Source organism: Staurois parvus, unplaced genomic scaffold (assembly GCF_062004578.1).
Source record: "Staurois parvus isolate SC_StPar_1 unplaced genomic scaffold, SC_StPar_1.0 ptg000080l, whole genome shotgun sequence".
Taxonomy (NCBI): Eukaryota; Metazoa; Chordata; class Amphibia; order Anura; family Ranidae; genus Staurois; species Staurois parvus.
In genome coordinates this window covers 7,178,080-7,190,711 of record NW_028317876.1, presented here as the reverse complement: position 1 = coordinate 7,190,711, position 12,632 = coordinate 7,178,080, and the positions used below count along the sequence as shown (strand labels likewise).

General features: G+C 43.5%; 1 protein-coding gene across 7 annotated transcripts in view; it reads right to left on the bottom strand.

Annotated features, from left to right (window-relative positions):
* Positions 1–9,151: 9,151 nt before the first annotated feature.
* CENPU (centromere protein U) overlaps positions 9,152–12,632 on the bottom strand; it is a 48,308-nt gene continuing 44,827 nt past the window's right edge. For all 7 annotated transcript variants that reach the window (XM_089669616.1, XM_089669617.1, XM_089669614.1 and 4 more), the window contains one exon: positions 9,152–9,507. In XM_089669616.1, the coding sequence (XP_089525742.1) occupies positions 9,391–9,507 (117 nt within the window). In that variant the 3' untranslated portion in view covers positions 9,152–9,390. The remainder of the gene's footprint in view (positions 9,508–12,632) is intronic.

Sequence of the window (12,632 nt, the reverse complement as noted above, 5' to 3'; positions counted from 1 at the left end):
CAGATCCCAGAAGCCGCCGGACCAATCACAAAGCGCAAGTGCTTCTTGCTCATGCGCACTGGGCACCCGGCTGTCATGCCGAGCGCCATTACAGAAGCCGGGAAGACAGCGCGCGGCTGGATAGAGGAACAGGTAAGATGAAAGAACAACTCCGCAGAAGTGGGAGCGGGTACCTGTCAAATTCAGGTACCCGCTCCCCCCCCTCCCCAAAGGTCAGCAGTCATCTCCTGTACTGTCCGCAGTCTCTGGTCATCCCTGTGCTGTCCGCAGTCTCTGGTCATCTCCTGTACTGTGTCCGCAGTCTCTGGTCATCTCCTGTACTGTGTCCGCAGTCTCTGGTCATCTCCTGCACTGTGTCCGCAGTCTCTGGTCATCTCCTGTACTGTGTCTGCAGTCTCCGGTCATCTCCTGTACTATGTCTGCAGTCTCTGGTCATCTCCTGTACTGTGTCCGCAGTCTCTGGTCATCTCCTGTACTATGTCTGCAGTCCATTAGTTCAGAATTTTTTTTTCCTGTTTTCTGCCTCTAAAACCTAGGTGCGTCTTATGGTCAGGTGCGTCTTATGGAGCGAAAAATACGGTAATTGTGCCCACATCAGGGACCGCTGCTGTCAATAGTGGGGTCACCCCAGTGTTCGGTAATCCACGGTCATGCGATAAGTACCGTCCAGTTTACACAATGGTCAAATGGCTGAATTCCAAGCAGAGGTAATTGTCTTTATAACTCCTGCTTTGAGGAGGCCCACAATTGTTTGAGTAATCTCCTGCTGTCCCCTAGGTATGCGATACTCTTTTGTATACAACCTTTGTGTTGCGGGGGGCAATATTACTGGTGGTATCTGTAATGTGCCTACCAATATGTCCTTAGCCTCCCCTAATCTAACTTCAGCTTTGTGAACTCCAAATGCCATCTGTTAAATGAAAGGTCATACCTCTCAGGATGTCCATCCCAATAATGTATTCCTTGATTGGTACAATCAAAACTCTGTACTTTTTACAAGGGGTTTTTCCTATCTGTAATTCTACCTCAGTACTAACTGCTTTTACCTCCTAGTCCTGTGACTACTGCTGGGATTCCCTTGTGCTTTCTGGGGGCTCCATAAATTAATGCAGCTTCTGCTCCCGTATCCACAAGTGCCCTGTCTGAATATTACCCTTTTGCCAGCGGATAGTTAATTCCACATGGGGGCGGGTTTCAACATTAAAAATGAAATTAATTGGGGGATCTACCAAAATACTTAGGGCATACGGGGCGTGGCCATTATCCTATTTGGGAAGTGCGTCTAGCTGCCCACTAGCCTCAGCTTCTTCCAACAGTTTTTCAAGTAAATTAAAATGAATGGCACTCTTTTTAATGGTCTCAATTATTTTGTTATGGTGTTGCAAGATCTCCTCCCTGTTAGCATCAGAGCTTGAGCGGGCCAGAGCATCCAAGGCAGCATCCAGCCTTTACCCCAAGATTTCAAGTTTATGCTCTAACCCTTCCAACTGCCGGGGAGTTACAACTGCAATGGGTGCTGGGGGTTGAGGGAGAACACTGCCCGCTGTGGTTTTAGGGAGTGACAAATCCAGAGCAGGAGAAGGTGGTGGGGGGCTGGGGGTACAGTGGGATCAAGGAGATTTGAAACCCCTGTGTCCCCAAAAGGTGGCGGTTTAAATGGGAACAAATCCATGGGTGGGGATGATGGGAACACAAGGTCTGGTTTCTGTCTCATATTATTCACCTTTTTCTTATGAAATCCTTTCTTTTTATACAGAACATAAAGTTTTTCTGTGTCCATGCCATCTATCTGTTCTATAGGTACACCATCAGGGGCAGACTGACCATTTGGAAACTCGGGCACTGCCCGAGGGCCCGGGGTCAGTAGGGGGTCCTATGAGATGCCCCTGGTACCTTTTTCATAGGCTTTTTTGAGTTTGGGCAAGGACACAGGGGCCCCATGATCCCCTATTGCCCGGGGGCCCCATGAGTTGCCAGTCCGCCCCTGTACACCATTCTTCATTAGTGCAGAGAACAGCTCACCACGGTATGGCATGGGGTTCCCTTCACTACGTCTTGGGGGCTGATTAGCCTGTGGTCTGAAAAACTGAGGGTGCCATGGAGCACGCTCTTCCCCTTTTTCAGACCATTCCCCCAACTCTCCTAACTGTAGCAAGGATTCAGCAACCGCTCTTAATGGTGGACCTGTCATATTTATCAGCAGGGTCATCAAAACCTGTTTATAAGGAGCAGGGGCATTTTTAATTATTGACTTCCATACTTGAGGGGTTAACGGGCATAACATTAAATCTGGCAACCAGCCAAACTCTATAGCTAATCTAGCAATCTCATATTTCATTCTCCTACCGGCATCAGATAAGCCGTGCCTGGGTTCATCATTAACAGGCCAGTCAATTTGTGTAGGGAAATGGTGCTGAAGACCCTTCTGTACTATGCTTAAAAGGTTTTCTACCTGATCTGCCTGTTCTGGACCCTCCCTAATTGCCCATTGCACAACTGGTTCTGTAGTTATTAAAGTAAATTTAGGGGAATCTACTCTAACAGGACACCAGCTGCCCTTCCCTCATATAAACGGACAGCCCAGGCATCCGGGGCTCCCCTGGTCTCTGTTTAAAAGTTTCAATCATGTGTTGTAATTCTAATCTTCAGTCACATTTTCATGTCTAATGGGGACAAAAATTACAAACAGCTTTACAGTGCTGAACAGGACATTCAGTCCAGTCTTCAGACTGGTCAGATATATCATCAATAAAGCTTTCATCAGGCCATGTTAATGAAGGTTCCCAGTTTTTTGGTACTTCTGCTAAGAAAGCTCTAATTATTTTAGGATCTATCTCATAGGAACTTTGAGGTCTCCGAGATCGTGCTGAAAGCACGGCACATTTCTCGGCTGCATTTTGATACTTTGTCACTTACTCCTCTAGCTGACAACAGACGGCATGCTGTTGCCGATAAGCCGTGAGCAACAGCCATTACTCTACCAGGATTCTTGCTAGATGACGGGACAGCTTTACATTAGACTGCTTAAATTATATAAGAACCTGTTTGTGCATTTAAAGATGTCTACTTGTTTGAGAAATCTAGAAATCTTTAAGTTTAGGGTAGATAAGAAGCTGATTTGAAGCAAAAGTGTGATATGGCGAGATAACGTTGTTTGTTCAGTGACTCTGCACCGTGACCGTGGGCAAAAAACTGTTAGTGGCAGAGTTGCAACATGATAATGCAAAAGCGAAGGCTCATTGATTAGGGGTAAAACTGCTACAGATGAAATAAAAAAAAAATAAATACCTTGACTTTCACTCAAACCTATTAAGTAACCCTTCCCATATAGTTCCAAACTCTGTTCCTATTCATCTTATAGATCTGAGTGTACTGTCCCACATTTGCATGATCCTTTTTTCCATAATATAAAATACAAGAAAAAAAAAAAGCTGAAAATGAGATCCCTCATAATGTGCCAACAGGTTTGCAGTCCAAGGAACTCAAGCAAACAAATCAACACTGGAGTCTCTGAGGAGTCTTATTAATAAAAAATATGCTTTGTGAAAGTCTCATTTGTGAAAAGTAAAAAAAAAAAAAAAAAAATCTGTAATATGTGTGTAATGTCACTTCCTATTTGTTGCCTTTCGCTGGGCAAATGGAACATTCCCTGATCATTCAATCCTAACAAAATAGCCATAGAAAATTTCTCCATATGAGTTAAAGTGATACTAAAGTCTTGTTTTTTTAAAATAACAAACATGTCATACTTACCTGTTGTCTGCAGTGGTTTTGCACAGAGCAGCCCAGATCCTCCTCTTCTCGGGTCCCCCGCAGCCGGAGCTCCTGGGCCCTGCTGAGTGCCCCCATAGCAAGCAGCTTGCTATGGGGGCATCTGAGCAGGCGCACTCCAGAGCCACGACTCTGTGTCTAAAACTATAGGCAAAAAACATTCAACCAGAAAGGGAAATAAGATGAGGGAGACCTCTGCACTGCCTATAGAAATTCCCTTGCGAACAGCTGAGCGAATGAATGGGTTTTTGTCAGAGAGAACCTTAAGCTGTATTGTGAAGTTAAACATTAAAGTGATTGTTAATCTCAGACATGAAATATGAACAAAGTATATCCCTTGTAGGGATAAGAGGAGTAAACAGGCAACTGGGAGACAGTTCATTCAACTTAAAATCTGCTTTACTCAGCATGAAACAAAAAAAATGACTGGCTTGTCTCCAAACACAGTTCCCACACACAGCAGGTAAAATTCCCATTCAGCACAACACAAGCTTTCTGGCTTTCAGTGTTCAGTGCCACAGTAAGTGCAATAAAGTCTTTTACAGGGCCAGATCACCCAGCAGGTCAAAGTCCACTCCTGGAGCCTTCCAGGCAGCACTCAGGTCTCCTCACCACTGATAGCAAAACAGTCATCAACCAGCCTCTCTGACCAGCTGCTTAATTACCAGGCCTGAAAGGGAAGTGCCTGCCCTCTTCAGTTAAGCCTCTCCTAACCCAACCCGAGGCTGATCCTCTACACCAGTGGTTCTCAACCTGGGAGTCGAACGACCCTTTCACAGGGGTCCCCTAAGACCATCAGAAAACACATATTTCCGATGTGTAAAGAGCAGCTACTGTGTAGAAAGCAGCTGCTGTGTTGAAAGCAGCTACTCTGTTGAAAGCAGCAGTATTGGAGGTAAAAGGACACTCATGAATTATAATTACTGGGTAAATAATTTTATGGTTGGGGGTCACCACAACATGAGGAACTGTATTAAAGGGTCACGGCATTAGGAAGGTTGAGAACCACTGCTCTACACCTTTTATAGTGTGTACCTGTCTCAATCCAGAGCACTAAGTATCATTTCTGTCTGCAGCTTAGTTCCTCTGCTATCAGCATGATTCACTTCTGACAAGTTTTCCTGACACCAAGAGAAAAACAGTGACAGGAGAGGGACCTCCAGCAGATTGACAGCCTCAGCTCTGTTCCTGTGTGCTGTGTTGAGGGGATGTTTCTCTTCCCTCCTATCAGTTCTCAGAACTCTCCTCACTGAGCACTGCAAAGTGTAACTAGTACTCCCCCCCTTTTTCTGAACTCTCAGACATGCTTTATAAATTCAGCACTTTGAACGGATGTAGACATGTACGGTTCGTTTCATTCTGAATCAAAATTCATCCAAAATTTTCATTATGCGGAGATTCGGCTGTATCCAAATTTCCAAAATTACAATAGTAGCGAATTTAAGCAAATCCGAAATAAAGAAACTACATTTTGTACAAAATTTGATTCAAATTTAAAAACAAACAAAATTGATTTTGAAAACAAATTCAAAATATAAACACATTTCTGGCTATTTCGGATTTCCTTCAAAGACTGTGTGTGTTAGAATATAGATCACAAATAGTACCTGCGCGAAGGCTTAATTTACAGAGAACAAGCAGCTGACACAATATTACAGGCAACAATATAAACACAATAATATTAAGAGACAGTGCAGCACTAATAATAAAAAATACACAAAGTCTGACAAAAGGTAAACAAAAAAAATGCAAGACAATATTAGAATTATCCAGATAAGTCCATAAATGGATGTTAAATAGTGCTCATAAAAATCTGTGACATAAAGACTTTCACCCTTGAACTACATGGATATCCTCTTACCAGTTACATTTAACCTAGCGGTCACAAGGCGCAGCCATACAACTCCTTCACAAATGAAACCTCTCTCAACTTCTCCCTTGGGCAAACACATTCAGTGGTTGTTCCTACACTGATGAGGAGGAGGGGATAGATTGAAACAGGCAGTGAAGAGGAGAAAGCATAGTTCATTGGATCTGGGGCAAGATGTCCCTCCAAAGTTCTGAATTTTGTGGCAATACCACAAATAAGTGCAAAAAGGTACCCTCCTGGGCGCAACCCCTCCAACAATTACAGTCAGTGCCTGGGAAAATCCTAGCTAATCGCGAAGGCGTCTTCTACCAAAACCCCCAATTCTTGAGAGTTAATTGAGAACACAAGATAGTTTAACAATTTTTTGTAGCTGATGTGGCGCGTAAATTCCAGTCCAAGCTCCAGTTCCCATTCTCGTATAAAGTAGGGGTCGTCTCAGAGTGGGTAGCTAGCAGATATTTATACATTTTTTTAAAGTAGGTTCTTGAAGTCCCCAGGGGTCTTACACATGGACTCAAAGGGTGGTAACGAGTCATGTGGGTGTGATTTCTGTAGGAAACAATTCAGCTGCCTATGGCGCTAGGTGTCCATGGGGAATGCATCGGCGCAGTGTAGCCCATCGAGAGATAAGAGGCATCCCAGGAGGCCAGTTTCAAACATGTAGTGCCCCCATTCCAGGTTTTAACCCCATACCTTTTGAATGTGGCCAAGAGCCTTATAACAAAATTTTGGAAACAAACCCATTGCCCCACCTTACAGGGCTGGAGGCGAGAGGTGGACAGGGTCATGCAGGTAGAGAGATGGATCTACACTGTTAAAAATATCCTTGAGAATATTCATGACATCTGGTCTGGCTGGAAGTACTATTCTTTGGACCTAGATAGCCCAGATCGCACTGACCACTGTTTATTGGCTTCCACTAGTGAAGTTCGGTGACAACATATTATTGCAGGTAATGGACGATATATACCCAGCACAGTATTTAGTCACATACTGCCTGACTATACATAGACCTTCGGTCTTTTGATTTGATTTTTCATACTACCTCCATGGTCTTACTTTTCTGTACAGCGATTTCAACCCCGTGATCATTTTTTTTTTCTTCCCACTATGGTTACTGCCATACTCAACTGCCCTACCGGTACTTACTGGTTTTGTGCAGCGACATTGTTCATGAAGGACTATTGGTTCCCCATATGGTAATTTGCATGCCTCTTCCTGCTGTTCAGCTGTGGATTGCTGGTGAATTGGCGACAGGACCGGATCTGTCAGAGATCATTTCTGGTGGTATCTATGCAGTGGTTATACTTTTCATTGGACTCCACAGTTCTGCTTTTTCTCATTCTGAACTCTTTCATATGTGAGGTTGGGGCGGTAAAACCATGTGGTTGAGCCATGGTTTTACTGCTCCCCTTTAGGGTATATTCACACCAGATGCAGTGGAACTGTGTTGGGCAGCTATTCCAGCTCAGTCCCACCGCATGACAAGGCAAAATACCTTGTCTCTGGTATGTCCAATTCAGTGTTGAGTATGCAATTGTTTTGTTTTTTTTTAGCCCAATGCAGTGCAAAGCTGCTGGGTTGTAATGCAGTGGCTGGTGTGAATAGACGCTTAGCTGACAACTAGCAGCTGGCTGGGAGTGGAAACATGCTGCAGCTGTGATGCTCTGCACTGCAACCTCCCCGCAATTGCATATAATGCATGTGGTTGTGGTGGGGTGGTGCAGCATTTAGGGGGTTAAAACAGATGTCAAATGCCTCTGAAGAGTAATCTGTGAGTGGATTGATTTTCAGAGGAGCAGCAGTCTTTTTATCCCTCAGGCAGCCAGGATCTAAAGTACTTCTTGCACTCTTTATGTAATCCAACTTTGAGCCTACACATACACAGCAAGCCCTTTCAGTGCTGTGTGTGTAGGGGGGGGGGGGGGGAGGGGTAGTATAGGTGGGGCACACACAGAAGGAATAGGATGGGGGGCATTATAGATTCAGCCTTCTCAGTTCTATGCATCCAGCACATTGTACTGTGCACACTGCCAATCCTACTCTATCTCACTGAAAGGACTGGTGAGAGTGAGACATTGAGTAACAGGATCAGCAGTGCACCCCCCTCGCCCCCAGACTGAAACTGTGGCAGTGACAAGGAGCTGCTGCTGCACTGCTGACAAGCTATGGATTGCTCTGTGTGCAGCGTGAAAGAGGGCACAGTGCGCCCCATACGCAATGTGTCACTAGTCCTGGGGGGGAGGGGGGGGGGGTCACTGACATCAGGGGGGGCAAAGCCCACCTCAGCACCCCCCTAGGTCTGGCCATGATTGACAATAGGATTTATGGACACAAATTTTCTGTCTTTGTTCATTGTACTATTTCTGTTCCTTCTATTGTATTAAAAACTCTTACTGAACTGGTGCCCATAAGTGCACTGCATATTCCAGATGAGGATTTACTAATATTTAATAGAAGAAAGTATTTTACTTGCTTTAGAAACTTGGAATTGAATGCTATTATTAAATCTATGATTTACCCCCAGATCCTTCTCTACCATTGACTCCCCCCCAGTTATACTCCTCCTGGCATGTATGATGCAAGCATGCTTTTAGCCTCCAAGTGTACAACTTTTATAAACATTTAAGTGGTTGTACACCTCTAACATGAAATATGAACAAATCATATATAGTATATACTCGTCTCAATTGACAGTACCAAGTCTCATTTCTGTCTGCTGCCTCGTTCCTCTTCTATCTGCAGAAGTCTCTTCTGACAAGTTTTCCTGACATCCAAGAGGTAAAAAGGTGACAAGGGAGGGAGCTCCAGCACACAGCCTGTGGCTGACAGCCTCACCTCTATTCTTGTGTGCTTTGCGAAAGGGAGTGCGTCTCTTCCATCCAATCAGCTCTCCTCAGAGTATAACGTCAGCTCCCTGCCCCCTACTTTCTGAAGCTCAGACAAGCTGTACAAGTTCCACACTTTGAATGGCTCTAGCGAAAAGAAGTCTGCAGATAGGCAGGTACAACTTATGTACGATTTGTTTCACCTCTGTGTATCACCAGAGACACATAAGTGGATATATGTAAGGGTTTAAACTGTTTGCCTCATAGTTGTGCCATACATACAGTGCATGGTAAGTCTATAAACATTGATCGGAAAGAACATACAGCTGGATGAAACTGCACTGTATGAAATGGCTAGTTATAGGTTCTGAACCCACCCTAATGAATAAAAGTGGCAGGGTTCCCCACTGTGCAGCAGGTACAAACACATATATAAAGAAACATTTGATTCATATCAACATTACTATAAATCTTCTCTATGGCAGGCCACAGCTGCAAAACTGGAGTTAGATACCCCATCTGACATTGAAGCCTGGCCCACTTCATCACCATGCCAGCACACCCCCAGCTCACATGTACTGAAATTTTATCAAGTGTCTCTACTGCTCAAAGTCAGAGCCAATGATAGCACATACATAAGCTGGATTCCCCCCCCCCCCCCAAAAAAAGGACAATTTATTCATTATAAATATTACTCAACTCTTTTATTCATAAAGAACAAAACAATATATAGAAAAATTTTAATTTCAAAGAAAAAAAACAGAAACTTTTTTTTTTCTTTTTACAAAAGCCCCCAACCAAATCAGCTAGCTATGACAAAATGTGCAATCTACAAATCAATGGAAGGGAGTTAAACATAAATAAGCACAACCTATAATATAATATCTTTTCTTTATGTCCTACATCCTGTTCTTTAGCCCTTCACTTTCCTTGTGTCTGTGCATTCAGCAGCTGTGTGTTCACATTATGGAAATGTTGCTTGGCTTTCATAGTGCTCTGTGCTTGTAGTATAAGAGCTGGTAGACTGGATAATCCATACTGAAAGATGAAAAGTTTGCACTGAAGTTAGCTAAAACTGACACATATTTCAGAGAGAACATAATTGTAAACATTGTCCCATGCTTCCTCTTCTCCAGAGAAATATAGGGCCGGGCCATTACTGACCTCCTTGTGAATATGCCAGCCACCTGGAAGTCATGCTGATCCTTTGACTTCAGTAATTTTTGAGTTAGTAACACGAATGGGATGCTGCTGGTAAATTCAGAGCTCATTGCTGGCATACATGTTCTGAGTCAGTGAGGAAGACATTATTAAAGCCACAGTGCAAGCATGACAGCCAAGCTCCTAGCATGTATAAAAGGTCGGAAATGGAAGCCTGAATATTGTAGTACAGGTCAGCTTTAATGTTAAAAAGTTCAACTAAATAATAGGTATAAATAGTAAAAGATACGGTGCCTAGAAAAGGATTCACCCCACTGATGTTTTCATGTTTTTTGACAAAGAACATTCAATCGCCGTGGGTTTAATTTTTTGTACTCTGATCAAAGAAACTCTTTCAATGGAAAAACAACTCTCTGGATAGGGAAATTAAAAAAAAAACAAAAAACTGATTGAACCCATTTGAACTATGTTTAAATATAACACACATAAACCATTCTTGGTTCAACCAACTCTTTTCAGTCACATAATTATTTGCATAGCAATTGCCTGTATGTAGTTACATTATCTCCCAGATGTGAGTACACCCCTCACATTTTTGTAAATATTTTATTATATCTTTTCATGTGACAACACTGAAGAATTGACACTTTGCTACAATGTAAAGTAGTGAGTGTACAGCTTGTATAACAGTGTAAGTTTGCTGTCCCCTCAAAATAACTCAACACACAGCCATTAATGTCTAAACCACTGGCAACAAAAGTGAGTACACCCCTAAGTGAAAATGTCCAAATTGGGCCCAAAGTGTCAATATTTTGTGTGGCCACCATTATTTTCCAGCACTGCCCTAACCCTCTTGGGCATGGAGTTTACCAGAGCTTCACAGGTTGCCACTGGAGTCCTCTTCCACTCCTCCATGACGACATCACGGAGCTGGTGGATGTTAGAGACCTTGCGCTCCTCCACCTTCCGTTTGAGGATGCCCCACAGATGCTCAATAGGGTTTAGGTCTGGAGACATGCTTGGCCATTCCATCAACTTTACCCTCAGCTTCTTTAACAAGGCATTGGTCGTCTTGGAGGTGTGTTTGGGGTTATGTTGGAATACTGCCCTGCGGCCCAGTCTCCAAAGGGAGGGGATCATGCTCTGCTTCAGTATGTTACAGTACATGTTGGCATTCATGGTTCCCTCAATGAACTGTAGCTCCCCAGTGTTGGCAGCACTCATGCAGCCCCAGACCATGACACTCCCACCACCATGCTTGACTGTAGGCAAGACACACTTGTCTTTGTACTCCTCACCTGGTTGCCGCCACACACACTTGACACCATCTGAACCAAATCAGTTTATCTTGGTCTCATCAGACCACAGGACGGTTCCAGTAAACCATGTCCTTAGTCTGCTTGTCTTCAGCAAACTGCGGGCTTTCTTGTGCATCATCTTTAGAAGAGGCTTCCTTCTGGGAGGACAGCCATGCAGACCAATTTAATGCAGTGTGCGGCATATGGTCTGAGCACTGACAGGCTGACCCCCCCACCCCTTCAACCTCTGCAGCAATGCTGGCAGCACTCATACGTCTATTTCCCAAAGACAACCTCTGGATATGACGCTGAGCATGTGCACTCAACTTCTTTGGTTGACCATGGCAAGGCCTGTTAAACCGCTGTATGGTCTTGGCCACTGTGCTGCAGCTCAGTTTCAGGGTCTTGGCAATCTTCTTATAGCCTAGGCCAGTGGTCGGCAAGCCGCGGCTCGTGAGCCACATGCGGCTCTTTACACGCTTTAATGCGGCTCTTGTGTGCCGGGCGCCCGCTCCCCTCCCTCCTCTCGGGCGGCAGGGACTCTGCAGCGTGATCCAAAAAAAAAACAGCCAGGGCAGCGCGCTCAAATGCAATGATTGGCCAGTCTCGCTGCCACTCACATCCTGATAGCCAGTGATTGGCTGTCAGGATGTGTGTAGGCGGGGCAGCGTGACGAACGTGAGAGGAGCTAGGCTCCTCTCACAGTCCGCCCTGAAGACTGGAACGGCGCGGGAACACGGCGAGAGGAACGCGCGAAGCAAAGGTAAGTGCATTGACACAGGGGGGACTTGGCTTACTACTTGCTACTTACTTACTACTACTATATGAGGGATGAATTAATATGGGGGATGAATTACTATAGGGGGGATGAATTACTATAGGGGGGATGAATTACTATAGGGGGGATGAATTACTATATGGGGAATGAATTACTATAGGGGGGATGAATTACTATAGGGGGGATGAATTACTATAGGGGGGATGAATTACTATAGGGGGGATGAATTACTATATGGGGAATGAATTACTATAGGGGGGATGAATTACTATAGGGGGGATGAATTACTATGGGGGAGATGAATTACTATGGGGGAGATGAATTACTATATGGGGGATGCATTACTATATGGGGGATGAATTACTATATGGGGGATGACAAATAAATAATTGGTTGTGTCGCGCTCCACCTACTAAAAATATTTAAAGTATTTTAACCATGCATAACATGCACTACTGTGTTATATAATAAATGATATAAATATGTATTATTCCATGATTATATATAAAAAATATAAAATAGAATACAAATAAAAAACTTCTGTGCTATAATTAATTATTAAACAATATTTTAAAAAAGACAATAATGTAAAAAACCTTAATAAATATAGAATGCTGTATCGCTGATATTAGATAAACCCACCATTTAAAGTGACATATATGTGCAAACCGCAATGTGTATGTGCAAAAATTGCTAAATAAATAAATAATAATTAATAATAAATAATGTGAAAGGAGCATAAAGATGCATGTGAAATATGATATTAAATGACAAATGATTAATAATAAATAATCAATAACAATTCTATATAATCTGACAGTGCAAATGATATTGTATATGCACCTCAACTTGTGCAACCCAAAGTTATAAATGGGGCTATGTATTTATTGTCCTTAGCTAGACACAATGCGAATGTCCCAATTACG